This window comes from Panthera tigris, chromosome A1, assembly GCF_018350195.1.
Source record: "Panthera tigris isolate Pti1 chromosome A1, P.tigris_Pti1_mat1.1, whole genome shotgun sequence".
Classification (NCBI taxonomy): Eukaryota; Metazoa; Chordata; class Mammalia; order Carnivora; family Felidae; genus Panthera; species Panthera tigris.
The window spans coordinates 176,214,764-176,240,888 of record NC_056660.1 but is presented as its reverse complement, the minus strand read 5'-3'; the positions used below and the strand labels follow the sequence as shown (position 1 = coordinate 176,240,888).

At 37.5% G+C, this 26,125-nt stretch overlaps 1 protein-coding gene across 2 annotated transcripts in view; it reads right to left on the bottom strand.

Annotated features, from left to right (window-relative positions):
* The window catches only part of UBTD2 (ubiquitin domain containing 2), a 62,576-nt gene that overhangs the window by 21,232 nt on the left and 15,219 nt on the right, over positions 1-26,125 (bottom strand). The window contains exons 1-2 of one of the 2 annotated variants that reach the window (XM_042992330.1): positions 25,555-25,725; positions 545-781 (exon numbers count right to left, since the gene is read on the bottom strand). In XM_042992330.1, coding sequence (XP_042848264.1) covers positions 545-781; positions 25,555-25,591 — 274 coding nt within the window. In that variant the 5' untranslated portion in view covers positions 25,592-25,725. Of the gene's footprint in view, positions 1-544; positions 782-25,554; positions 25,726-26,125 lie in introns of those variants that run through there. The other variant, XM_042992321.1, reaches the window with a different exon arrangement.

The following is a 26,125-nucleotide window of genomic DNA, read 5'->3' as shown; positions in this document are numbered from 1 at the left end:
GATTTTTTATCTCATTAAATCTTTTTTTCATTTTTATTTATTTGCAAGAGAAAGCACACAAGTGGGGGAGTGGGGCAAAGGGAGAGAGGGAGAGAGAATCCCAAGCAGGCTCCGTGCTCAGTGCAGAGCCCCATGCAGGGCTTGATCCCGCAACCCCGGGACCATGACCTGAGCCAAAATAGAGTTGGATGCTCAACCAACTAAGCCACCCAGGCATACCCAAGATATTTAGATATTAAAAAATACATATATTGGGGCACCTAGCTGGCTCAGTCAGTGGACCATGTGACTCTTGATGTCAGGGTCATGGGTTCAAGGCCTTACGTTGGGCACAGCTTACTTAAAAAAAAAAATACACATACACACACACACAAAGTAAATCCACAAAGAAGCAAAGACAAATGTTCCTCTTTGATGGGGGGGGGGGGTGTGCAGGGAGGAGAATCATGCACAGCAAATAAAATGAACACTTCCCATTTGGTTTCTTGTTATTAGAAAGGAGCTGATTATGTTCCCCTTTGTCCCCGAGGACCACCAAACCTACCATGTGGTAATGTTATGTTTGCACCATCAATGATTGCTTGTGCCAGTTCATGATCATTGCTCTCAAAAGCATGTGCTGCAGCCTTCAAGGCATCCCAAATCTCTTTACGGCCTTCAAAAGCTGGTGCAGTATCCCAAAATTCATCCCTCTTGCTGCGCAGTTGTCCATCTGTCATGGGATAATCACTTTTCCATTTGGGTTTCTCCTTTTTCAAAGGCTGGTTACGACCTAAAGCGACTGAGAAGAAAAATAAAAAGCTGATATGAAAACCAAAATTTATAAACAATGTATTAAAAGTGATCTGGTCAGTCCTCTTTGATTCACTCATCAAAATTATAGCTACAAGTTTGCCTACTAGTCATTCTTTTTTTTTTTAGTTTATTCATTTATTTTGAGAAAAACAGAGCGTGAATGGGGACGGGCAGAGAGTGAGAGAATCTCAAGCAGGTTCTGAGCAGTCAGGGCAGAGCCTGACACGGACTGAACTCCTGAAACCATGAGATCAAGACCTGAGCTGCTATCAATAACCAAATGAGCCACCCAGGTGCCCCGCCTACTAGTTAATTCTTGCATTCTGAAGTCTCCCTATTTAAAATTTTTTAATGTTTTTTATTTATTTTTGAGAGACAGAGACAGGTAGAGCATGAGTGGGGGAGGGGCAGAGAGCAAACAGGAGACACAGGAGACACGGAATCCGAAGCAGGCTCTAGGCTCTGAACTGTCAGCATACAGCCCGCCACAGGGCTCAAACTCGTGAACCGCAACAACACGACCTGAGCCGAAGTTGGATGCCTAACCGACTGAGCCACCCAGGGGCCCCTGAAATTTCCCTATTTTAGAACTACAAGAGCAAATGAGGACATTAGAAGGTTCTATCCAAAATGTCCATTGACAAGTTAGTAATTCTTTTCAACTCAGTTATGCCTTCTCCCCAGGATGACTTTAAAAATTACCCAGAAAAATAGCAATAAGGGTTTCATCAAACAATAACGGCAGTATTTTAAAAAGTTAAAGGATGACATAAAGAGAGGTAAGATATTAGGAAAAATGAAGTAGCAACATTAGTTGGACTCTCAGGACTCTGGACATATGAAGCCAGAAAGTAGGAACTGAGAAATCCCCAAGAAGGGAAAGACTGCTTTGTGGTGTCCAAAGAACAGTCAAACCACCGGCTCCATATGAAGAAACCTAATCATAGGAGCATCCCCTGCACTTCAGTCAAGAAAGTGTAAATACTTTTCTCTGAAACCTATACAGGAGCTATTTTGAAAATAGTGAGAGAGAAGGTCAGAAATCAGGGCTTCACTCTTTGGAGAAAATAGGACTGAACAGGTGATCCTTGATAATGAACCAAGGGAGAAACTCCTGACTACAAGGAGCAGAAAAAAGAGGGCAAGAGTCCACTCCTCTGTTGCTGTAAAAGGCATCATAGCTCCTTAGAGAATGTCACATAGTAGTAGAGCTAGAACAAGTGTGATGTAAGTTTTTTGCACCCAGACACTTACCTGGCCTAGGATCACTGATCTCACACTGACCTACAGAGCCTTTCTTAATCTTATACGGAGCCATAGGTAAGAAATAGTTTGACAGATGGAAAAATAAGTAAAAAGAAAACTGAAGCTTGATGGAGTCTTGGGTAAGAGTGGGTGGAAAGTAAATGACACAGTGGTGGGAAGGAGAGGGTGTACATCAAAATTCAATGTTCTATATTTAAGAGCAGAAAGAATACTAATTTAAAATAAATTATTCTCAAAATGGTTCTAAAGAGGCCATGAAATTAACCACTCCCTTACTGGCCCAGAGCCAAATAAATTTGAGCTATTCATAACTCCAGTCCCTGGGCAATCTCTATACCCTATACCAAACTATCTTCCTGATGACAGAACTAATACTGCCAAATGTGTCTGGTTTGACACTTGGATTAAACCATGCTCTCTCCCTCCAAACTGGCCATTTTGTTTCAAGGCAGCAAACATGAGATCTCATCTACCTTCAGAACAGCACATCATGTCACTGCCAGCTGTTTTCTCTTAAAACATTCAGTGTTTTGACTCCCTGTACTTTTTGGCTCTGTAACTTATCCTAGTAAAATGCCAACCAGTTGAGTTCTAAAAGGGTATGAACAGCAGAGTAGGAAAACTGTCTATTTAGTAGCAAAGCTAGAAATAGAATCCAAGTCTCTTCATTTAACAGGTATTTACTGAACGTCCACTAAGGGTAACACTATAGGTGTGTGTATCTGGTTTAATTCAAATGTGAGAAACACAATCTATACTAAAGATTTTCCCTTGCATCTTCCAAATAATAAATGTATACAGAGCATTATTCTCTAAAAGGTGTTCACAATATGTCAGATAATCGCAATCTACTGGTTCTACCAAAAGGTAAAATGAAAGGCAAAATTTATTTTCTGCTATATTAGCCTTTAAAGTCAGAAATAACTTAGGGACAACACTCAGTATTAGTTTACTGAACAGACAGTAGAGGGCAGGATACAATAGGTAAATACCGCACCCCCCCCCCTTTTTTTTTAAAGTAGTCTTCATGCCCAGCATGGAGCCCAAAGTAGGGCTTGAACTCAGGACCCTGAGATCAAGACCTGAGCTGAGATCAAGAGTCAGATGCTTGGGCACCTGGGTGGCTGAGTCAGTTAAGTGTCCAACTCTTTATTTCAGCTGGGCTCTGATTGTGATCTCATGGTTCATGAGTTCAAGCCTCATATTGGACTCTGTGCTGAGAGCATGGAGCCTGTTTGGGTTCCTCTCTCTGTCCCTCCCTGCTCATGTGCTCTCTCTCTCAAAATAAATAAATAAAACCTAACAACAACAACAAAAAGAGAAACTCAGTGGTTGAGCCACCCAGGCACCCTGGTAAATGCTTATTTGAATAGGTATCTATTCAACATTCAAATTAGTATCTATTATTCAAAGTTATCTATTCAATAATCAAATAAGATACCCATTTGAATAAAGTTTTGAGTCTTCCGGAGTAGTTCCAGAGAACTGTCTAGCCTCACATATATTAAACATATCAGAGAGATAACTAGTTGTAATTCTGTCATTGTGAGAGAATTGCAAAGCAAAGGCAGAAACAACAAAACCTGAACAATCTCAGTACCTACACCCAAGAAACCTAAAGAGGCCCTCAGAGGGACCAAAAAGAAAAACAATAAAGGTAGAAAATACTTTGGAAAAAGTAAAAGCCCCTTCCTTACAAATATGAGGTAGATTTTACCTCCCTCCACATAGAGAAGTTTTAAGAACTCCCATAAAAAAAAAAAAAAAAACGTGATGCATTATGCTTCTTAAGGATAATCATTCCAAATCCATTTCAAATCTATATGCTGTAAAGTTCCAAAGTAATTGCTTTATGTAAAAGCAAGGAAGACAAAATAAATGCTTGTGATATCAAGTAAGCCTCCTTTTCTCTGTCTAGGTCTCTGTTTTTCTCCGTATCACAAACATATGTAATAAAGAATGTCTTTCTATTAAATGTCCATTATTAAAATACTTAAGCCTTTACAACATATTATTTTAGTGCAACCATTGAGCAGTGATTTTTCACTAGAAAATATGAGGTTAAAAGCTTCATCATTTTAAACTAAATGCAGTTTGTTGCCTAACTTACCTTTGTTAAATAAACTGGAGAAAAAATGGATATTTAGCAATTAATATTTAGCATAATTTAGCATTTAAACTATGCTCTTATGAAAACATGAAAATATTTAGGGTTTTATGAGGATTTTAATATCTGTAAAGCACTAATAAAAATCATTAGTATATAATAAACTACAAATAAGTGTTTGCTAAGTAAAAATAAATTTGGGACCGCTATATAAAATAAAAAACCTTAAGACATTTTTGCAAAAATACACAGGCTAAGTCTTTTTTCTTTTCATACCTTCTGAATAGAACCTGACATTCTGAGAATTTGACATCAAGTACCCCCCCCTTAATTTTGAAAAGAAATGTTCTATGACTGTCATGCTCTTCCTATGTGTTCATCGGAGTATTTTTTTAGGAATTGGTCATCAAATGTGCTATGATTTTAGCCAATACTATAAACCTTTATTTCTGAAAATACCTGAACACAGAAATGAGTCTCACAGCTAAGAAGCTGTTTTTTTTTGAACCAAGTCAACCATTTTCAATTATGAAGGAAAAGATGTAAACTATGTATACTTAATTAGATTACATCTTATGCTCTGAAACTTTCAGATTTACCTGTTTCACACGTCAATCTGACTCCTGATACCGAGAGAGATGCTCATTATCATTCATGTATCTGCGACTAAGTACAGTATTATGCTCTAACAATGAATTTAAAGACAGGACACAGTTCTTATTCCCTAAATTTCTGATTTAAATTGCAGGCAATCAACCACACTAAGTTTATTCCATGGTTTAACATACAACAAAAGATTAATGAGGAAATTTGATTTTATTATTTCAGAAAATACACTTCTTTCCCCCATCAATCCACAGTTACTTTTAAAAACTTTGCCAAAAACTCACCTTTTGAGAAACCTCTTTAAAAAAAATTTTTTTTTAATGTTTATTTTGAGAGAGATAGAGATAGAGAGAGAGAGAGAGAGAGAGAGGCAGGGAGGGAGGGAGGGAGGGAGGGAGGGAGGGAGGGAGGGAGGGAGAGAGAGAGAGAGAGAGGGAGAGAGAGAGACACATAATCCAAAGCAGGCTCCAGGCTCTGAGCTGTCAGCACAGAGCCCGAACCAGGGCTCAAACCCATGAACAGTGAGATCGTGACCTGAGCAGAAATCAGACGCCCGGGGGAAGCCTCTTAATCACACTCATCTACTTATCTTATCTTTCCTTGTAACTATCCAACACTTCTTCCCACTCTGACAAACAGATCTAACATGCAGAAAACCCAAGAAAGGTCTGCTTCTCAGATCCAAATAGCAACATAATCTTAAATGTTTAGTTTTACACAATTGAATGAATTTTGCACAAAATTCACTTTGACATTTTGATAAAAAACAATGATCTCCAAAATGAAGTATGTTGATAGTTATTTTCCTGCTTTTGGTTGCTCTCTTTTGGTTTCCTCCCTCTTGGTTTCCTGATTTAATACTGAGACTCTTCAAATGAATAAAGGAGAAGCCATAATGTATAAGGTAAACATCAAGATATGATTCAAGTAATAATAGCTTTAACAGACTGAAAACTAGAGCATCAGTTTTGCTAACACAACAGCCTAAGGGAAAAGACTGAATATTTAAAGAGATCACCATCAAAGGACAAAATGTTGTTTAACAGAATTCTAAAAACTTGAAAGCAGCAAGGAATAGGATTGGGATAATGTTCCTATATTTAGATTGAGTCTGAAGATCATGAAAACTAAAGGGAAATTTTTGTTACTCCCAAGAGTTAAGAATAGATCCTACAGAACTCTTCCACAACAGATGGTGCTAGCCTAAAAGGATACTCGTATTTTATTCTCATGTAAATTTAGAACACACTACACAAACACACACACACACACACACACACACACACACACACACACAACATACATTCCCTTTACCTAAAGCAACTGTCAAAATAAAAATAGGGATATGGGGATTAAAATGCTTAAACTAAGAGCATCAACATGGCCAACTGTCAAAACCATACCCATAAGTTCTCTAATATCTGAGAATCTAGATGTGGAAGAGACCTTAGATGGTACCAGCCGACCTTACTATTTGACAGGAAGGGAAATAAGACCTAAGGAGGTTAAACAACTTGCTAAAGATCAAAAAGAGCCAGAACTAGAACCCAGATGACTAGATTCAAAGTCCAGAGCTCTTTCCATTATAGCACTCCATGTCTCGCTTGGGCTGAGAAATGTATTTTCTTTTACATACCAAATCAATTACAAGCTTCATTTAAAATAAAGCATGTGTTGAGTCGTTTTTCTAGTGATCCATCTTTCACAGACTTATTTTAGGACCAATGGAATATCTCTGGAGAAAGAAAAAGTTAACTGAGCAGTACCAAATCCCCAACCTAATTCATTTCTTTGGAGATAACACGCTCACCAAAGAGGAATTCTATAATAAAGGAGAAGCTAATGCAGTTTTCTGGTCTGTCAGCTTCAACTTATAAGTACTCAGCGTCTATAGCTGATTAGGCACTAAAGATCACATGTATACGTACTTATCTACGTAAGTTAAATATACCATTTTTAATGCTATTTTATAAAAAATAGAAACAAGAACTTTGACCATGCTTCCATCCTACAGTTTATAAAAATTAAGCAGTTAATTTTATAGATACAATATAAGATATAATTTTAAAGACATACATATAATTTCTAATGTTGTCTGAGCTAGCTTTATTGATGGGGAGGGGGGGAAAGTAAATATAATGACTTCCTGGCCTGTTTTTCAGAGTATAAATCCACTTACCAATGGCCTGAGCATACAAACAGGCAAAAGGAATGCCAACTTAGAACAAAGTATGCCAAAGGACTTTTCTTAATGGGCGAGTCAATAAAAATGTTACAAAAGCATACATTAAATCCCACGAACGTACACGGAAAGCCCCAATTTTATTTGGAAGGCTAAAATTACATAAAATTGGAACCAAGAAAATGGTCACTTAACAGAAGCCCACTGTACCTTCTAAAGTAATAAGTGCAATTTTCAGAGGATTCTACTGGGTAGGGGGGAATGGCTTTATCTAGAATTACAGTCTTTGGAATCCAGGGACTTTTACTTCTATTAATTTATGGGTAATCCAAGGGAGGGGAAGCACACATAAGTCAAGGATGCCCATCATCTCCACAACTATTTAACATTGTTTTGAAAGTGTTAGCGCAATCAGAACAAAGCAATCAAAAGCATAATAACCAGAAGGGAAGAAGTAAAACCATCTCTAATTGCAGTATGATTGGAAAATACAAGAAAATCAGTGCTAAAATTAAATAAGAAAAATCAATATGATAATGGGATATAAAATATAAGCCTTATATACATAAAACACCCAGCTAGAAGAGATAATGGAAGAAATGGTCCCATTTATAACAGTAATAGAAAAGACAAAATATTTTGAATGCAACACCTGCTATCGGGATGCATTTTTTAAACTCCTGAAAGACCCCTAAGTAGACTAGACTTGAACAAAATGAAGACATCTCTTATACTTGGATGTTAACATTATAAAGACGTCAATTCTTCCCAAGTTATCTACATTTAACATGTTTCCAATGAAAATAATTAAAAAAAAAAAAAAAAACTTCCTGAAGCTAGATGAGCAGATTTTTTTTTTAAGTTTATTTATTTTGAGAGAGAGAGAGAAAGAGAGGGGCAGAGAGAGAAGGGAAGAGAGAATCCCAAGCAGGCTCCATGCTCAGTGCAGAGCCCAACATGGGGCTCCATCCCATGACCACAGGATCATGACCTGCAGAAATCAATAGTTGGATGCTCAACCAACTGAGCCACCCAGGTGCCCCAAAGTTGTGACAATTCTTTCAAATGATTCAGCTGTTAAAAGGGGGAGTGTGTGTGACTGTATAAACACATACACATATAAACACAAAAGAGAAAAATGTAAATACAGCAAAATGTTAACTACTAAATTTACATGGGAAGTACACAAATATTCATCGTACTATTTTTTCATGCTTGAATATTTTCACAATAAGACCTTTTTGGTAAAAACCCAAACGGTGAGAAGCAGTTAAGACCTGAATTCAATATTTAAGGTACTTCAGTTCTGATCAGTTCTTGATACTCAATGTTATGTTTACATAACTGTTTAAGTTCCCCATGTTTGATTATAATAAAGGATCAGAGAACTCCAAGTTTATACTACACCAAGCACATAATTCAGAAGCTAAATCTGTGCTACTCAAACTTCCAGTTTCAGAGTTTTAGATGTGTATGGCTTTTTGGCATATGCCTAATCCACTCATATATTCCCATGTCCAGGTTCCTGTGCCTATCCTTGAGAAAGAAAATAATAAAAAGCAGAAACCAAAGAAATTGAAAACAGAAAAAAAGAGAAAAATCATGAAGACAAAAGCTGACTTAAAAAAAAAAATCAATAAATTGATAAACCTCTAGCCAGAATGACCAAGGCGGGGGGGGGGGGGGGGTGGTGGTGACAAAAATTACAACATAAGAATGAAAGAGGTGGTATCGTTAGAGATCCAGCAGATATTTAAGGGATAATGAAGATGTATTTACTCAGGAAAAAAGGGATAACTTGACTAGCTCCATATGTACTAAAGATATTTTGTCTTTAAAAACTTCCTGACAAAGGAAACTCCAGGCCCAGATGGGATTACTGAATTCTACCAACACAAAGAAGAAATAATATGGAGCTCCTGGTGGCTCAGTCAGTTAAGCCTCTGATTTTGGCTCAGGTCATGATCTCATGTTTGTGGGTTTGGCCCCACATCGGGCTTTGCGTTGTCAGCATGGAACCTGCTTTGGATTCTCTATCTCCCTCTCTCTCTCTGTACCTCCCCTGCTCATGCTCTCTCTCTCTCAAAAATTAAACATTAAAAAAATAATAATAAAATAAAAAAAGAAATGATACTAATTACTCACACTTTCATAAAACAAAAGAGAAAGGAATACTCCCTAATTCAATTTATGGGGCCACAATTGCAAAAAATAAAATATAAAAAAACTATAAACAAGTATTCCTCATAAACACAGATGCAAAGCTGAAATAAAGACCTTATCAGCCATATAAAGACTGAAAGATCTCGGGGTGCCTGGGTGGCTCAGTCAGTTAAGTGTCCGACTTTGGCTCAGGTCATGATCTCTCGGTTTGAGGGTTCGAGTCCCATGTCAGGCTCTGTGTTGACAGCTCAGAGCCTGGAGCTTGCTTCAGATTCTGTGTCTCCCCCTCTCTCTGCCCCTCTCCTGCTCACACTCTCTTTCTCAAATATAAACAAACATTAAAAAAAAAAAAAGACTAAAAGAATTTATCACCTACATACCTGCACCCAAATATTACAAAGTACTTTGGGCAGAAAGAAAATGGTAACAGATGGAAACCTAAATCCACACAAAGGAATGGGAACCATTACAAATGGTTAACTACATGGACAAATATAAAAGACATTTGTTAACTACATGGACAAATATAAAAGACATTTTAAGTTATTATTCAAACCTCCTTACAAAATAATTGAGTGATGGGGTGCCAGGGTGGCTCAGAAGGTTGAGTGTCCCAACTCTTGATTTCAGCTCAAGTTATTATCTCAAAGTTTGTGGGATCAAGCCCAGTGTCAGTGGGGAGACTACTTGAGATCCTCTCTCTCCCTCTCTCTGCTCTTCCTCTGCTCATGCTCTCTCTCAAAATAAATACATAAGCTTAAAAAAAAATTGAGTGCTATCACCAGAAAAGATAGAGTAAGAACTTTTTTTTTTTTTTTAATATTTATTTTGTGTGTGTGCGAGAGTGAGAGAGACAGACAGACAGAATCCAAAGCAAGGCTCCAGGCTCTGAGTTGTCAGCACAGAGCCCAACACAGGGCTCCAAACCCACAGACTGTGAGATTATGATCTGAGCCAAAGTTGGACACTTAACCAACTGAGCCACCCAGGTGCCCCAAGGACTTCTCTATAAATGCAATGAGAACATTGGCAAAAATTGTCAAAATAAACTTCAGAAATTTGGAAATTAACCAAAGACCTCTTACAATCCAGGGAGGATTTACTCCTTCTTATTCAAGAAAAAGTGCTGAATTTTGGTAAAAACCATGAGTATTGTGGTATTTTAACATGCCTTGACCAATTCCCCTCTCCCCAGCTCCAAGGCAGACTTGAGAACCAACAGACAGCAACCACAGTAAAAGCCACCAGCCCCACAGCCACAGGAGGGGTCGAATGGGGTTGGAGCTCTTTAAAAGCCCCAATCCCAAACAAACAAACAAACAAACAAACAAACAGTCGTTTTTGGCCTATGTGGAAGTTCTCTGGGAAATATTACTCATAGGGCTTATCTTTATTTGACCTAACTTACAGCTCTCCCAGGATGAACAGCCTTTTCCTGGGGCATTTGTCAAAAACTATAAGCAGAAATTGTTTAACACTGCACCTGCAAGAGGCAGTGAAACATTTGGGGCAAGCAAGAAGGTAATCAAAGCTGGGGAATGAGATGTCCAGAAAAACTGACGTATTTCTGGGAATCTAAAAGGCTGTTCATGTATAGAACTGTGCATATTCAGGGACTGTGTACATGTTTAGGAAAGACAAGAGAATATCCTAAGGTCTTATTTCTGACTGATATTGAGGCTCTGTACAAGTAGGAAATAAAGGCTAAGGTACAGCAGTACCAATATGAGCCCCAATATGTGAGCCCCAATATGAACACAGAGCCATGTAGCAAAGAATAGGACAATTATTGATTCTGCACTTTTAAGGAAATATGTACACAACCATTAGCACACCACTAAACTAAGCAGAGACTTCAGTGGCCATACCTAACAAAGAATACAAACTTTACAGAATTAGTTCAGTAAAGTCAGTAAAAAAACAAAAGAACAGTAATAATAACAAACCCTGAGGGAGAGAGAATTTGAAATCAAGGGTTGTCATGTAGTATCTTAAATGTTCAGTTTTCAACCAAAAAAATTATGAGACATGCAAAGAATGTATGGCCCACACACAGGGGAGGGGGCAGCAGATAAAAGAAACTGTCACTGAGAAAGTCCAGACGTTGGACTTACAAGACAAAGAATTTAAGCTATCTTAAATATGTTCAAAGAACTAAAGGAAACCATGTGTAAAGAACTAGAAGAATGAGAGTAAGTCTTAAAGAGAAATTATTTTTCGGAGTATAGTTGACACACAATATTACATTAAGTTTCAGGTGCACAATACTGATTCAACATCTCTATTCCTTATGCTATGCTCACCACAAATGTTAGCTACATTTGTCACCACACAACACTATTACAATATCATTGACTGTATTCCCTATGCTGTGCATTTCTGTGACTTATTCATTCCATAATTGGAAGCCTGTAGCTCCTACTTGCCTTTATCCATTTTGCTTCCTCCACCCCCCAAGAGATAGAAATTATTTTTAAAATGATGAAGTTGAAAGTGCCATAACAGGGACACCTGGGTGGCTCAGTCAGTTAAACGTCCGACTGCAGCTCAGGTCATGATCTTGCAGTTCATGGGTTCAAGCCCCACATCAAGCTCTGTGCTGACAGCTCAGAGCCTGCAGCCTGCTTCAGATTCTGTGTTTCCCTTCCCTCTCTCTCTGCCCCTTTTCTGGTCATGCTCTGTCTCTCAAAAATAAATAAAAGTTGAAAGAAAGAACAAAAGGAAGGAAGGAAGGAAGGAAGGAAGGAAGGAAGGAAGGAAGGAAGGAAGGAAGAGCAATAACAATGAAAAAGTCACTGGAGAGACTTAATAACAGATTTGAGCAGGCGGAAGAATCAGTGAACATGAAGATAGGTCCTTTAAGCTGATCTACTCTGAGGAACATTTAAAAAAAAAAACACAAAGAAAATGAGCAAAATCTCAAGAGATCCTGACAAGGGTGTAACCATCAAGATTACCAATACACATACACATAATATGAGTACTAGAAGGAGACAGAAGGGGCACCTGGGTGGCTCAGCTGTTTCAGTGTCCAACTCCTGATTTCACCTCAGGTCACAATCTTGGAGTTTGTGAGATCAAGCCTCATGTGGGGCTCTGCACTGACAGCATGGAGCCTGCTTGGGATTCTCTCTCTGCCACTCTCTCTGCCACTCTCTTGTGCTTGCACACTATCTCTCTCTCTCTCTCTCTCTCTCTCTCTCTCTCTCTCAAATAAACATTAAAACAAAGAAGAGGAAGAAGAACAAGAGAGAAAAAGGTACAACGAGTACTGGAAAAATAATGGCCCCAAACTTCTTATATATGATGAAATACATTGATCTATATATGCAAGAGATCCCTACCTAGACATATAATAAAAGTCAAAAGCCAAATACAGAGATCTTTTTTAAAAATATTTTATTTTTATTTAAGTAACCTCTACACCCAAGGTGGGGTCCTAACTCATGACCCTGAAATCAAGAGTCTCATGCTTTTCCCTCTGAGCCTCCCAGGTGCTCCACATGTAGTAAATATTGTTGTTTTCTTTTTTTTTTTTTAATGTTTTTATTTATTTTTGAGACAGAGAGAGACAGAGCATGAGCAGGGGAGGGGCAAAGAGAGAGGGAGACACAGGATCCGAAGCAGGCTCCAGGCTCTGAGCTGTCAGCACAGAGTCCGACACAGGGCTCAAACTCACAGACCACGAGATCATGACCTGAGCCAGTCAGAGGCTTAACCGACTAAGCCACCCAGGCGCCCCTGTTGTTTTCTTTTTTAAGTTTATTTATTTTCAGAGAGAGGAAGCATGAGTGGGGGAGTGGCAGAGAGAGGGGGAGAGAGAGAATCCCAAGCAGGCTCTACACTGTCAGTGCAGAGCCTGATATGGGGCTCAAACTCTGGAAACGTGAGGTCATGACCTAGGCTGAAAACAAGAGTTGGATGCTTAACCAACTAAGCCACCCAGGAGCCCCCAAAGAGAAGATCTTTAAAGAACAAGAAGGAACTCTCACATACAAGACATCCTCAAAAAGTTTAACAACTGATTTCTCATCAGAAGCCACAGAGGACAGAAGGCAGTGAGATGGATATTCAAAATAATGAAAAGAAGAGTGTGTTAACCAAGAATTCTATATCCACCAAAAAGTATCTTTTGAAAATTATGGAGAAAGTAAAATATGCCCAGATAAACAAAAGCTGAGAGGTTTTGTTGCTAGCAGACTAGCTCTGCAAAAAAACCCCAAAAAACAAAAAAAAAAAAAACGAAAAACAACTATAGGAAGTCCTTAAGGCTGGAACAAAATGATATTCGACAGTAATGTGAATATACATTTAGAAATAAAAAAACATCAGTAAAGGTAAATTTACATATGCAAATTTACTCCGTTCAGTATAAAACCCAGCAAATATAGATTTTTCACTTGAAATTGTTTCTTCTTATTTGATCTAAAGGACAGGTGTATAAAGCAATAATTATAAATCTGTGTTCATGAGCATACAATGTACAATAAAACCTTGATTTGCAAGCATAATTCATTCCAGAAACATGCTTATAATCCAAAGTGCTTGTATATCAAAGCAAATTTCCCCATAAGAAATAATGGAAACTCAGATGATTTGTTCCACGATGGAAAAATATTCATAAAAAAATGATTACAATACTGTAATATTATACAAAATAATAAAGAAGATACAAAATATAAAGAAAAATAAGTAAATTAACCTGCACTTACCTTTGAAAACCTTTGTGGCTGATGTGAGGGAAACAAGAGTAAGGAGAGTTATTGTGTAGGACAACTCTCACTATCACTAACAGAATCACTGCTATCACCTCAACAGAATCTTTTTCTGCATGCAGACCACTATATATACTCGCACAGATGTTGACTACAGTACAGTAGTAATAAATTCTTGTTATATACTGTATTTAATGTAACTGGCAATAATGCAGCAGAGGAAAGGGCCTATATCTGCAGACAGCCTGATCTAGAATGGAGCAAAGCATTCCTAAGCTTACTCTTGCACAGAAAAGCAAAGGACTGTCCATAGGTGCTTTGAAGTGACAAAAATTACACTAATATCAGTTGTGGGCACCTTCCAACATTCTGGAAAATCACTGATTTCTGCCAAACACCACGGCCTGAGTCCAAGCAACCAAGCATGAGAGATGATCACCCCCAATCCCACCAACACACACACACACACACACACACACACACACACACACACACACACACACACACACACGGGGGGGGGGGGGGGAGAACTACTGGCTCATTTGTCATCATGTGACATTTGGTGCCAGGTACTACTTGTATTGCAAGACACTGCTCGCTTATCAAGTTAAAATTTATTAGAAATGTTTGCTCATCTTGTGGAACACTTGCAGAACAAGGAAGTTGCAATTCAAGGTTTTACTATATAAAGATGTAATTTGTATGTTAACAAGAGCACAAAGGAGGGAGGGGAAGGAGCTTTGTACAAGTTTTTATGTGCTACTGAAATTAGATTGCTTTCAATTAGATTGTTATAAATTGTTAATTATAATCTCCAGAGCAACCACTAGGAAAACGATGCAAAAATATATAGCAAAAGAAATGACAAAGAAATTAAAATGATACACTAGAAAAATATCTATTTAACACTAAATAAACCATTAATAGAGGAACAGAAGAAAAAAGGAATAAAACATATAGCAACCCCCCCCAGAAAATGGCAAATATAAATTCTATTTTACTAGTATTAACATGAAATATAAATATTAAGCATTCTAATCAAAATGTTGAAATTTACAAAAGCGCCTGGCCGGCTCAGTCACAGAGCATGCAACTCTTGAACATGGGGCCGCAGGTTCTAGCCCCTTGTTGGGCATGGAGGTTACATAAAAAAAATTTTTTTAATCTTAAAAAAATGTTGAAATTTACAGAATTGGACCAAATAACCATCATTCAACTATATGCTACCCACAAGATACACTTTAGAATGAAAAGCACATTTAAGTTGAAAGCAAAAAATGGAAAAAGATATACCACGCAGGGAGTCACCAAAAGAGAGCTGGCATGACTAGGTTTGTATCAGACAAAACAGACTTTAACACAAACATTTTTACTAAAGACAAAGAAGGACATTTTATAATAAACAGGTCAATTTATCAGGAAAATATAACAATTATAAACATGTATGTACTTAACAACAGAGTCCCAGAATATATTAAGGAAATAACCGACAGAATTGAAGGGATAAAGTTCTACAGTAATAGTTGGAAATTATAATACTCCATTTTCAATAACGAATAGAATAGCCAAACAGAAGACTTGAACAATACCATAAACCAAATAAACCTAACAGATTGATATATAGAACATTTCACCAACAACAGCAAAAATACATATCTGTCTTAAGTGCACATGGAAATTCTCCAGGACAGACTGATAAATTAGGCCAGAAAACCAGTCTCAATAAACTTCAGACTGAAATCATACAACATATATTCTCTCACCATAATGGAATAAAGGTGGAAACCAATAAAAAAGACAACTGGAAAAGTCACAAATATATAATATGGAAATTAAACAACACACTCATATCCAATGGATCAATTAAGAAATCACAAGGAAATGAGAAAAGACGAATGAAAACAAAAACACAAAATATAAAAATTCGTAAGATACAGCAAAAGCAATATTCACAGGGGAATTCAGAACTAGAAATGTTTACATTTAAAAAGAAGAAAGCTCTCAGTCAATAACCTAACTACACACCTTAAGGAACCATAAACCCAAAGCTAGCAGAAGCAAGGTAATAATAAAGATTAGAGCAGAGGTAAATAAAATACAGAACAGAGAAACAACAGAGAGATTCAACAAAACCAAAAACTAGTCCTTTGAAAAGACCAACAAAATTGTCAAATTTGTAGCTTGACTAAGAATAAAAAAGACACAACTAAACTAAAATCAGAAACAAAAGTACAGATATTATGGCTAAATTTACAGGAATAAGAAAAGATTATAATACTAGAATACTATGTGGTACACCAGCAAATTAAATGACTTAGATGAAATGGACAAGTTCTCAGAAATAAATTATCAAAACTGATTTAAGAAGAGAGGTTGGGAATGCCAGCTGGTGCAGCTACTCTGGAAAACAGTATGGAGATTCCTCAAAAAACTAAAAATAGAACTACCCTACAACCCAGCAATTGCACTACTAGGCATTTATCCATGGGATACAGGTGTGCTGTTTCGAAGGGACACATGCACCCCCATGTTTATAGCAGCACTATCAACAATAGCCAAATTATGGAAAGAGCCCAAATGTCCATCAATGGATGAGTGGATAAAGAAGATGTGGTATATGTATATACAATGGAGTATTACTCAGCAATCAAAAAGAATGAAATTTTGCCATTTGCAACTACGTGGATGGAACTGGAGGGTATTATGCTAAGTGAAATTAATCAGAGAAAGACAAAAATCATCTGACTTCACTCATATGAGGACTTTAAGAGACAAAACAGATGAACATAAGGGAAGGGAAACAAAAATGATATAAAAACAGGGAGGGGACAAAACAGAAGAGACTCATAAATAAGGAGAACAAACTGAGGGTTACTGGAGGGGTTGTGAGAGGGGGGTGGGATAAATGGGTAAGGGGCACTAAGCAATCTAACTCCTGAAATCATTGTTGTGCTATATGCTAACTAATTTGGATGTAAATTTTAAAAAAATAAAAAACAAATAAAATTAAAAAAAAGAATAAGTTTTTATTATGCTAGGCCATGGCTACATTTTTCTAGAGTGTCTCCTGAGGCAGAGGAAATAAAAACAAAATTAAACTATTGGGGCTACATCAAAATAAATTGCTCCTGCTCAGCGATGGAAACAATCAACAAAACTGAAAAGCAACTTACTAAATGGGAGAAGATATCTGCAAATGACATAGCTGATAAACGGTTAGTACCCAAAATATATGAAGAAATTATACAACTCAACAGCCAGAAAACAATACAGTATACAAATGGGCCCAAGTCACAAACAGACATTTCCACGAAGAAGACATTCAGATGGCCAACAGACACATGAAAAGATGCTCAACATCACTCATGATCAGGGAAATGCAAATCAAAACTACCACGTGATATCACCTTACACCTGTCAGAACGGCTAAAATCAATAAGAAAAAAACTAATGTTGGCGAGCATGTGGAGAAAAAGGAACCCTCATGCACTTCTGCTGGGAATGCAGATTGCTGCTGCCATTTTGAAAAACAGTATGGAATTTCCTCAGATAATTGAAAATAGAACTAATTTGTGATGCAGCAATTGGACTAATGGGTACTTACCCAAAGAATACAAAAGAAAAAAAAAAAAAAAAAACTACTTCTAAAGGATATATGCACCCCTGTGGGGGATAAGCTTAGGAATCCCCTGAGTTTACACCAATGGGTTAACAAGACACAAAGAAATACAAAGTCAATATAATGCTCACACCCGAGTCTGGGTAAACCAGATTGGCACTCCAAGAATAGGGGGGTGCAAAGACACCCCGAGAATAGGGAGGCACAAAGGTGCCAGGAATAGGGAGGTGCAAAGCACCCCAACATAGGGAGGTGTTGCTGAGCCCCCAAAAACAGAGAGAGAGGCAAAGGCCTGAAATAGAAACGGCACACAGGAATAACAAGATTAGATATTCAAGGTGAAAGCACCCCATAGCAGAAAGCTGCTTCCATAGGAGATTGGGGCCAGGTTAGGTAAAATTGGTGAACTGGACTTTGGACTACTGCGCTGCAGGCAAAGCAGCCCAGAGTGGAGACGGTTAACAAAAGAAAAGGTGGCATATTAACCCTGAGGTTATTCCCCCTATCTGTCTCATCCCCTAGGCTGGCAAAGATAAACAGGTGCGGCGCCTCCTGTCTGCTGTTAACAACCATCTACCCATCTGCCTGGCGCCTGGATTTTGTTTTATATTGACCCAAACCCCAAACACTGTATATCTTTAAAATCCCCTTTTCCCCCTCACATCCACAAGTTAATGTTCCTAGTTTATCTCTTTATACACACCTATCACATTTGCAAGCCTTCTGATCTGAATAAATACGGGGCAAGGACCCTTATTTGGGGCTCTTGTCTTTTTCCTGGGGGGAAAAAAAAAGAAGCAGAGAGGCACCTGGCTGGCTCAGTCAGCTGCATGTGACTCTTGATCTCGAGGGTTATGAGTTTAAGCCCCACATTAAAAATTTTTCAAAAAAAAAGAAGATGGCTCAACTGGTTAAGTGACTCTTGATTTCGGCTCAGGTCATGATTTCACAGTTCGTAAGTTCGAGCACTGCATCAGGCTCTGTGCTGACAGCACAGAAGCTGCTTGGGATTCTCTCTCTCTTTCAAAACAAATAAGTAAACTTAAAAAAAAAAAAAGAAAACTTAAAAAAGTGTATCTAACTTAAACTTCAGAGGACAGAAATTTGTTAGTAATTTTGTTTTAAAGTTTATTTTGTGAGAGAGTGAGAGAGAGGAACATGCTCCCAAGTGTGAGTGGGGGAGGGGCAGAGTGAGGGAGAGAATCCTAAACAGGGAACCGACACAGAGCTGGATCCCACAAAGGGTGAAATCATGACATGAGCCAAAATCAAGAGTTGGACGCTTACTTGGCTTAACTGATTGAGACACCCAGGCACCTCTTTTGTTAGTAATTTTACCCTTAAGCTAAAGACATAAAGAACTGTAAACAATTCCAGTTGGTAGTTTTGCTTTTCACAATAAAATGAATTAGCAATTCCAAAAGTACATATTCTAAGATTGAGTAAATAAATAAATATATTGTGGAAACTGAGAGCCAAATTTTTCACTGTAGAGAAATACAATTGTAAATATAAGCAGGGGAATGCTACATATCATTATGAACTCACTGTTTTTAATACATAAAAAGATAGAGATGTGTGTTATACACACATATGTGTCACTTATATTTAGGGATATATCTGTATCTATACCTATATATCTACATATTTATTATCTATCCTAACTCTTTTCACTGAGAGAATCTAGAAGCAATGCCACTCCAATAGAACCAAATACACCTGGAATCTAGATCCTGGCTTCCAAATATCATTCTCCACTAAAAGGAACCAGGGATCCCTGGCTGATTACAGGGCTGTGACAGGTAAAAATACAAAATGAGCCTGAAACATCTTGTTATACCAGAAAACAAATATACTAGCAAACAATACTAGAAAACAAATAAGTGCTCAACAAATAATCAAGCCATGTCAAAGGAAAAGAGGCCAGCTTGGAAGAGCTCCCACTGGCCAATATGGTACCATTTAAGCATCAAAATAAATGACAATGGTAACAGATTATACCTCATGGAATAAAATAGAAAACCATTAGTACATTACTGTACTAATACAATAAGTAAATGAATGGAGGAGACGAGGGCTCTTTCTTACATTAAATTTAATAATTAAAAGAAGTGATGAAATTAGAAAAAAAATCACCATTTGACAACCACCATAATTGTTTGAGACAAGAATTATCGATGGATGCTAAAACTAATACCTGTTTGATAAGAAACAAAATATTTACATATACTCAATCTTCCTACTAGATACTTTTTTTTCTCCCTACTAGATTATTATTTGTACAGGGAAAAAGTTAACTTTACAGTGAAGAAATATGGCTAGCACCAGAACGGATCAAAATCGACATCACCCATAATGGAAAAAGAGACATTATGTGACTCCTGACATCATGCACTAGGAAGGACACAATCTCTGTGGTATTACCTAATCATGAGGTATCTAAGCATGAGGAAACATCAGAAAATTCAAATTGATGGAACACTCTGACTGTACATTTGAAATGTACATAACTGGCCTGTATGTACATTTCAAAATACCAAGGTCATGAAAGATAAAGTCTCCTAAACTGTTCCAGGTTAAAGTAGACTAAAGAGATATGACAACCAAAACACAATGCATGATACTGGGTGATTTTCTTTGAATACTAGGGAAGACAATGGTGAAACTGAATAAAGTCTACAGAGCAAATATTAACATGATATCAATATTAATGTCATGATTTTGATCATTATATTGTGGTTAAATAAGAGAATGTCCTTGCTCTTAGGAAATATACACTAAAGTATTTTTGGGTAAAAAGATTTCCTGTCTCCAACTTAATCATATGATTAAAGAAAAGAAAAGTATTTACACACATGTAGGTATATACAAAGAAAGAATATTATAAACAACAAAATAACATTTAGGGAGATCTGGATGAAGGGTATACAGAATTTCTTCCTACCATTTTTGCAACTTTCTGTAAATCTGAGATTATTTTTAAAATAAAGTAAAACAAACAAAAAAGATCTGTGACTCTGATAATCCCCTGGATACAGATTTGGATTGGGGAGAGCAACCATTGTATTAACCTAGATCTCAACAGGCCCCAAAGACCCAGGGCAATGTAAAGGTGCTGACGGTGTCTGGATGGAGTTAGACTCTTAGAGACTTTCCGTGACCAACTCAAATTCTTCAGGAATTTGCAGGAATGCTCCTGTATGCATTTAGAAGACCCTGCAGGGAATGACTCCTATCACTCTGATTGTTACATCACGGTAGCAATCAGAAGGTAGCAGTTTGCCACATAATGCTGCTTTTCTCAGAAACAGTAAGTCAACAGAGAATGATTACCATGGCCCAGCCACTGTGTAGAGTGCTATCCATATACTGTCCTACTGAATATTCAACTCCAGTATAATCTCCATCTTAAAATGAGAAAACAAACTTAAAAGGTAAAATACCTAGGTGGGGAGGAGGAGAAGGGAGATGACAAAAGTAAAATAAGTTTAATTGGATAAAGATTTAATGAAGTAGTATTTCTCTGACACACAATTAGAACATTGCCTAGCATATTAAAAAAAAAAAAAACAATACCTAAATGTCTGTTAAATTAATAAAAATAAAAAATCTCCCAAAGATCATCAAACTAATGGTACGGCTGGGACTCAACCCCAGATTGACTGACTCCAGGGTTCATATTGTTAAGCCACTAGGACTATACTACCTCATGGCTTTAAGAGTTACTGGATTAATGTTCAACATGGTCCTAGACTTTCACCTACCCTCCCAAAGTGAACCCACATGATAATCAATCCATCTATAAGGTTGCAGGGCTCCATGAGGTTAAAGATGCCAGAGCTTAGGATGGCATAGCAAGTTGGCATGGATTTTAAGTGCCCAAACTATACACTATTTCCCAGACAGCACATACCAATTACCCAAAGCATGTGTGTTTGTCCCAGCCAGTGATCCATCAGACTCTATTGGGGGGGGGGGGGGAGGGTCTCCATTTTCAATCTGAAAAGTTTCCTTTGCTTGAGAAATTGTTGGGCAAAAATGTGGGTAAATGCACTTCACTTGAATTGTATTCATTTGCCAAGTCCTTTGGTTTTAAGTACAATCAAAGCCCGCTTAATTTTAAGAACAGGTAAGAATCAAAGAGTACGTTCAACAGATCCACAGAACATAATGGGATTTTGGCTTGTCCAAGATTTTGCCACAAAATCTGTAAAGCAGAACCAGGACTCAATCATCAAATTCTCTACCTCTCCACCAAGTTATAAGAAAGTGATGGGTGATGGAAACAATCTAAGTAACAGGAAAACTACTAGAAACTGTATTGTCTTGGGGTTAGACTCATGGGAAGAGATAGATCTTGAATGTCACTTAATTATTTTAAATTGCATCTATAGCTATGTCCATTACAAAACTCCAAGCTTTACTTTTAGCTTATTTAACTGCACTGTTCAGAAGGATGTAATGTCCTAAGAAATACTGTATTCTCACAAACTGCCCACATAAACGCCTTGGGTAACTTGCCCAATTACAGCAGGGTATTCCCTTTGCTCTAGTTTATACTGCATTTCCTCAGATTAAGTCGTGGGATGCGCATCTCTCACATCATTGTGGTGACTCTACAAAACAGACAGTGAGGTCAGGTCAATTTTAGAAAAAATACTGATAAACCCTCCCAAAATGAAAAGCTAACAATGACATTTCTGTTATATCCCAGAACATCATAAAGTCAAACTCTAGAAGTCATAACTGCTCTAGAAGCATAGCTGCAATGACTTTAAAAAGCACTTCACATTCCTCTGAATATATGACCTGATTTTTGTGCTTACTCTCCCTCTCTTTTATACATACAGCACACAACCTGAGCATGAAAGAATGTACACCAAAATATTTGTTAGGTGTTAAGATAAATGTGATTTACTTTTTCTTAAATAAACTTTTTTTTTTTAACTTTATTTTGAGAGAGCGTGCACATGCAGGGGAGGAGGAGGAGGAGGAGGAGGAGGAGGAGGAGAGAGAGAGAGAGAGAGAGAGAGAGAGAGAGAGAAAGAAAGAGAATATCCCAAGCAGGCTCCTCACTGTCAGTGCAGAGCCTGATGCAGGGCTTAAAATTACAAACCACAACACCATGACCTGAGCCGAAGTCAGATACTTAACTGACTCAGCCACCCAGGAGCCCCTTAAATACGCTTTTTGACTTAAAAAAATTTTTTGCAAAGAGTGGTTTTTTTTGTTTGTTTATTTTAGAGAGGGAGGGAGGGAGAGAGAGAGCGCGCGCATGTGCGCATGTTGGGGAGGGGCAAAGAGAGAGGGACACACAGAAACCTAAGCAGGCTCCAGGCTCTGAACTGTCAGCACACAGCCTGATGCGGGGCTCGAACGCACAAACTGTGAGATCATGACCTGAGCTGAAGTCAGACGCTTAACTGACTGAGCCACCCAGGCGCCCCACAAAGAGTTCTTAAAAAGTTTTTTAAATAACCATAAATATATACAGTAAGAAAAAATTAGTCCTAAACAAGTCCTCCTGTAAAACATGAAAAGACTATATATAAGAATAAATATACCAAAAAAGAGTACATACATATATATTTTTTCTATGTGTATATATATTTTATGTATATTATATATAATGTGTGTGTGCATGTGCACACATGCGTGCAAAAGCTTCAATTACTCTCCTTTCTTACCTAGAAAGCAAAGTGATCCAGGTTTGATTTAGTTTAGTAATGTTGTAAGTAGCTTTTAGACTATATCAGGAGTAAATGTAAAGATATCATTAGTCAATACTTTCCAACTCATTAAAATTGTATAACATTTTCCCTCAAGACTTCAGTACAAAAATAACTTGCCAACGTGTTTTATACCACCTATTATTAAATAAGAACTATTTTTCAATGGAAACTGAATTTTACTCTACATCTTAATTTTCTTTAATCTCCCTTGATGTTTCATCTGAGAACTTCTTTTTCTTCCCTCTTTAATAAATATTGGAACTGGAGTGCCTGGGTGGCTCAGTCGGTTAAGCGTCCGACTTCAGCTCAGATCATGATCTCACAGTTTGTGAGTTCAAGCCCCGCATGAGGCTCTGTGCTGACAGCTTAGAGCCTGGAGCCTGTTTTGAATTCTGTGTCTCCCTGTCTCTCTGCTCCTTCCCTGCTCATGCTCTGTCTCTCTCTCTCTCCTTCAAAAATAAATAAAAACATTAAAAAAATAATAAGAAAATAATAAAATAAACGGTGGAAGTTTGGGGTGCCTGGGTGACTCAGTCGGTTGAGCATCCGACTTCAGCTCAGGTCATGAATGATCTCACGGTTCGTGAGTTCAGGCCCTGCATCAGGCTCTGTGCTGACAGCTTGGAGCCTGGAGCCTGCTTCAGATTCTGTGTCTCTCTCTTTCTGCTCCTCCCCCACTCACACTCTGTCTCTATCTCAAAAATGAATAAACATTAAAAAAAATTTTTTTTAATAAATGAATGTGGAACTTCTCACACTTTTCATATTTAGGCTTTTAGTATTCATCCTTATTCTAAACTGAAAAACCAACCTTTACCATTCAAATGTAGTTCTGTCCCTGTTTATTATTCCCTTCTTAAAATGCTTAAGGATCAATTGTTCCAGAAAAAAAAGTTAAATGTTTTTCAGTCATTTGTTTGTCCTAGGCAGTTACATTATAATTTCTAGTCAGTATATTTAGTGTTGGTATATAGAAAATAAAAATACAAGCCAAGAACCTATTTTCAACCCCATGACAGATCCAGTGCAAAAAGATACTCTCCTTCTTGCTTCCAAGGGTATATTACATTTCATTCAATAACAGATAAGCAACTCTCCCCATTCTCAGAGCTCTTGTTACAGGCTGAAGTGTCTTATTCAATGTTCATTCCAGAGTACTAGGTATCATTTTATTGTTTCTCAAGTTCCTTTTCATTATGTCTTATTTATATGTAGTAGCACACATCTCAATTTTTCACTTCAAAATTATAAGACTTTATAAACTACTCTGAGTCATTTAGGAAGACACAGCTACCCACAACATGATGCAACCATCACAAACTCAGAGAAGCAAAAGCCAAATTCACAGAAGGGTGTGTTCAATAGGTCCCATCTGTTAATTTTTGGCAATACATCAATGATTAAAGGTCCAAAGTCTTTTTAATCGTCAAGGTAAAATTCTTATATTCAGGGTAACTGAAGTTCAAGGCAGAAATGTATTGAGGACTGCCAGAAAAAGCACAAGCTACTATAATGAAACTACATTATGGGACCAACATAGTTTTCACCTCCTCCTTCAGAGCAAGACATATTCAGGAGATGGATGGTCTCTGTTCCTTTTCTCAGCTATAAAACTAGAAGGTAGTTCCAATGATTCATATGCTGACATTTTAAGTACAAACACTAATTCACTTCTGGGTTCCAATCCCCATCCTTTAACTGCTGGATATACCAATTAGAAAGAACTTTCATGTAACCTCCTTCAACTCACCCCTTGGAGTGATCACTACTTTAGGATCTGAGACCGATTTTCTAATACTTCTATACTAAGGGTAATTTCAGAGGACAGGCCTAGAAAAACTTTATTAAGCTTTCTTCAGATTAGACAAATCCTTCTTTTCTTGTACTTTAAGAAACTCAAGAAAACTTGTTCCCCCACACAGCTCAACTGCGAAGTTCAAGGTCAAGTCTGAGTAAACTGAGTTTTAAGCTGAAAACATTCAATCTAGGTTAGGAGGCAGAGGTAAAAGTGCAAAAGATAAGCAAGTAAAAGGGCACAAAAGATGAACAAGACTAACACTTTTTTCCATTTCACCAGTTTTAGATAACTAACATCTTAGCTCAAATTTTCTATCTTGTGAAAAGCAAGATAATTTATTGACTAAGATCAAAGGCAACTATCTACCTCATTTTTTACTGCTGTCATCTCCATTTTGAATACAAGAGTGAACATGAGAGTCCTTAAGAAACACATTCCATTAACTTCAACTATGCTTATTGCCCCAAAGGAAAAATGCACACACTTCTGCAGCAAGGAAAGAAAAGTCCACCCAAACCCCTCACCATCTGTGGAGAGGATATGGAGTTAGAAAACAGAAAATGGAGCTTACAGTTTGGGATACTCGTTTTATTCCTTATTCGAAACATCTCTGTGCTTCAATTTCCTCCCCTGTGAACCAGCGATATTAACATCATCTTTCCTTAAAGTCAAAGGGTCCTTGTAAGAATCAAGAAAATGTGAAGATTTATTTTTAAACCGAAAACTACAACAAAGGAAAAGATTATGTATTGCAATTATGGCTCTTCTCACATATTAATTAAACTTGTGAACCTTAAACAATCGAAAAGCCATTACTCTGAATTACTTCAAGCTCTCATTCAACAAGTATTTCTTATGTATATGTTACTTACAAGCCACTGTGGTAGGCCCTGTTGAAACAGTATGTACGCTCAGTTTGTCATATTGGTATACTCAATGTGTTTGCTGTGCAAATAACAGGGAGATTTTGATATGTAAAAACAGGATGAAAAGTGCGAAATATATTTGCATTACTAAATAGCTCATAACACAAGGCATGCGTTAAAGAGCTACATGTTATAATATTGTATTTGTGTAACTAATTTCCTCCCAAACACAAAGCTCCTTATACTTTTTACATGGAGGAGTGTGGGTTAGACCCC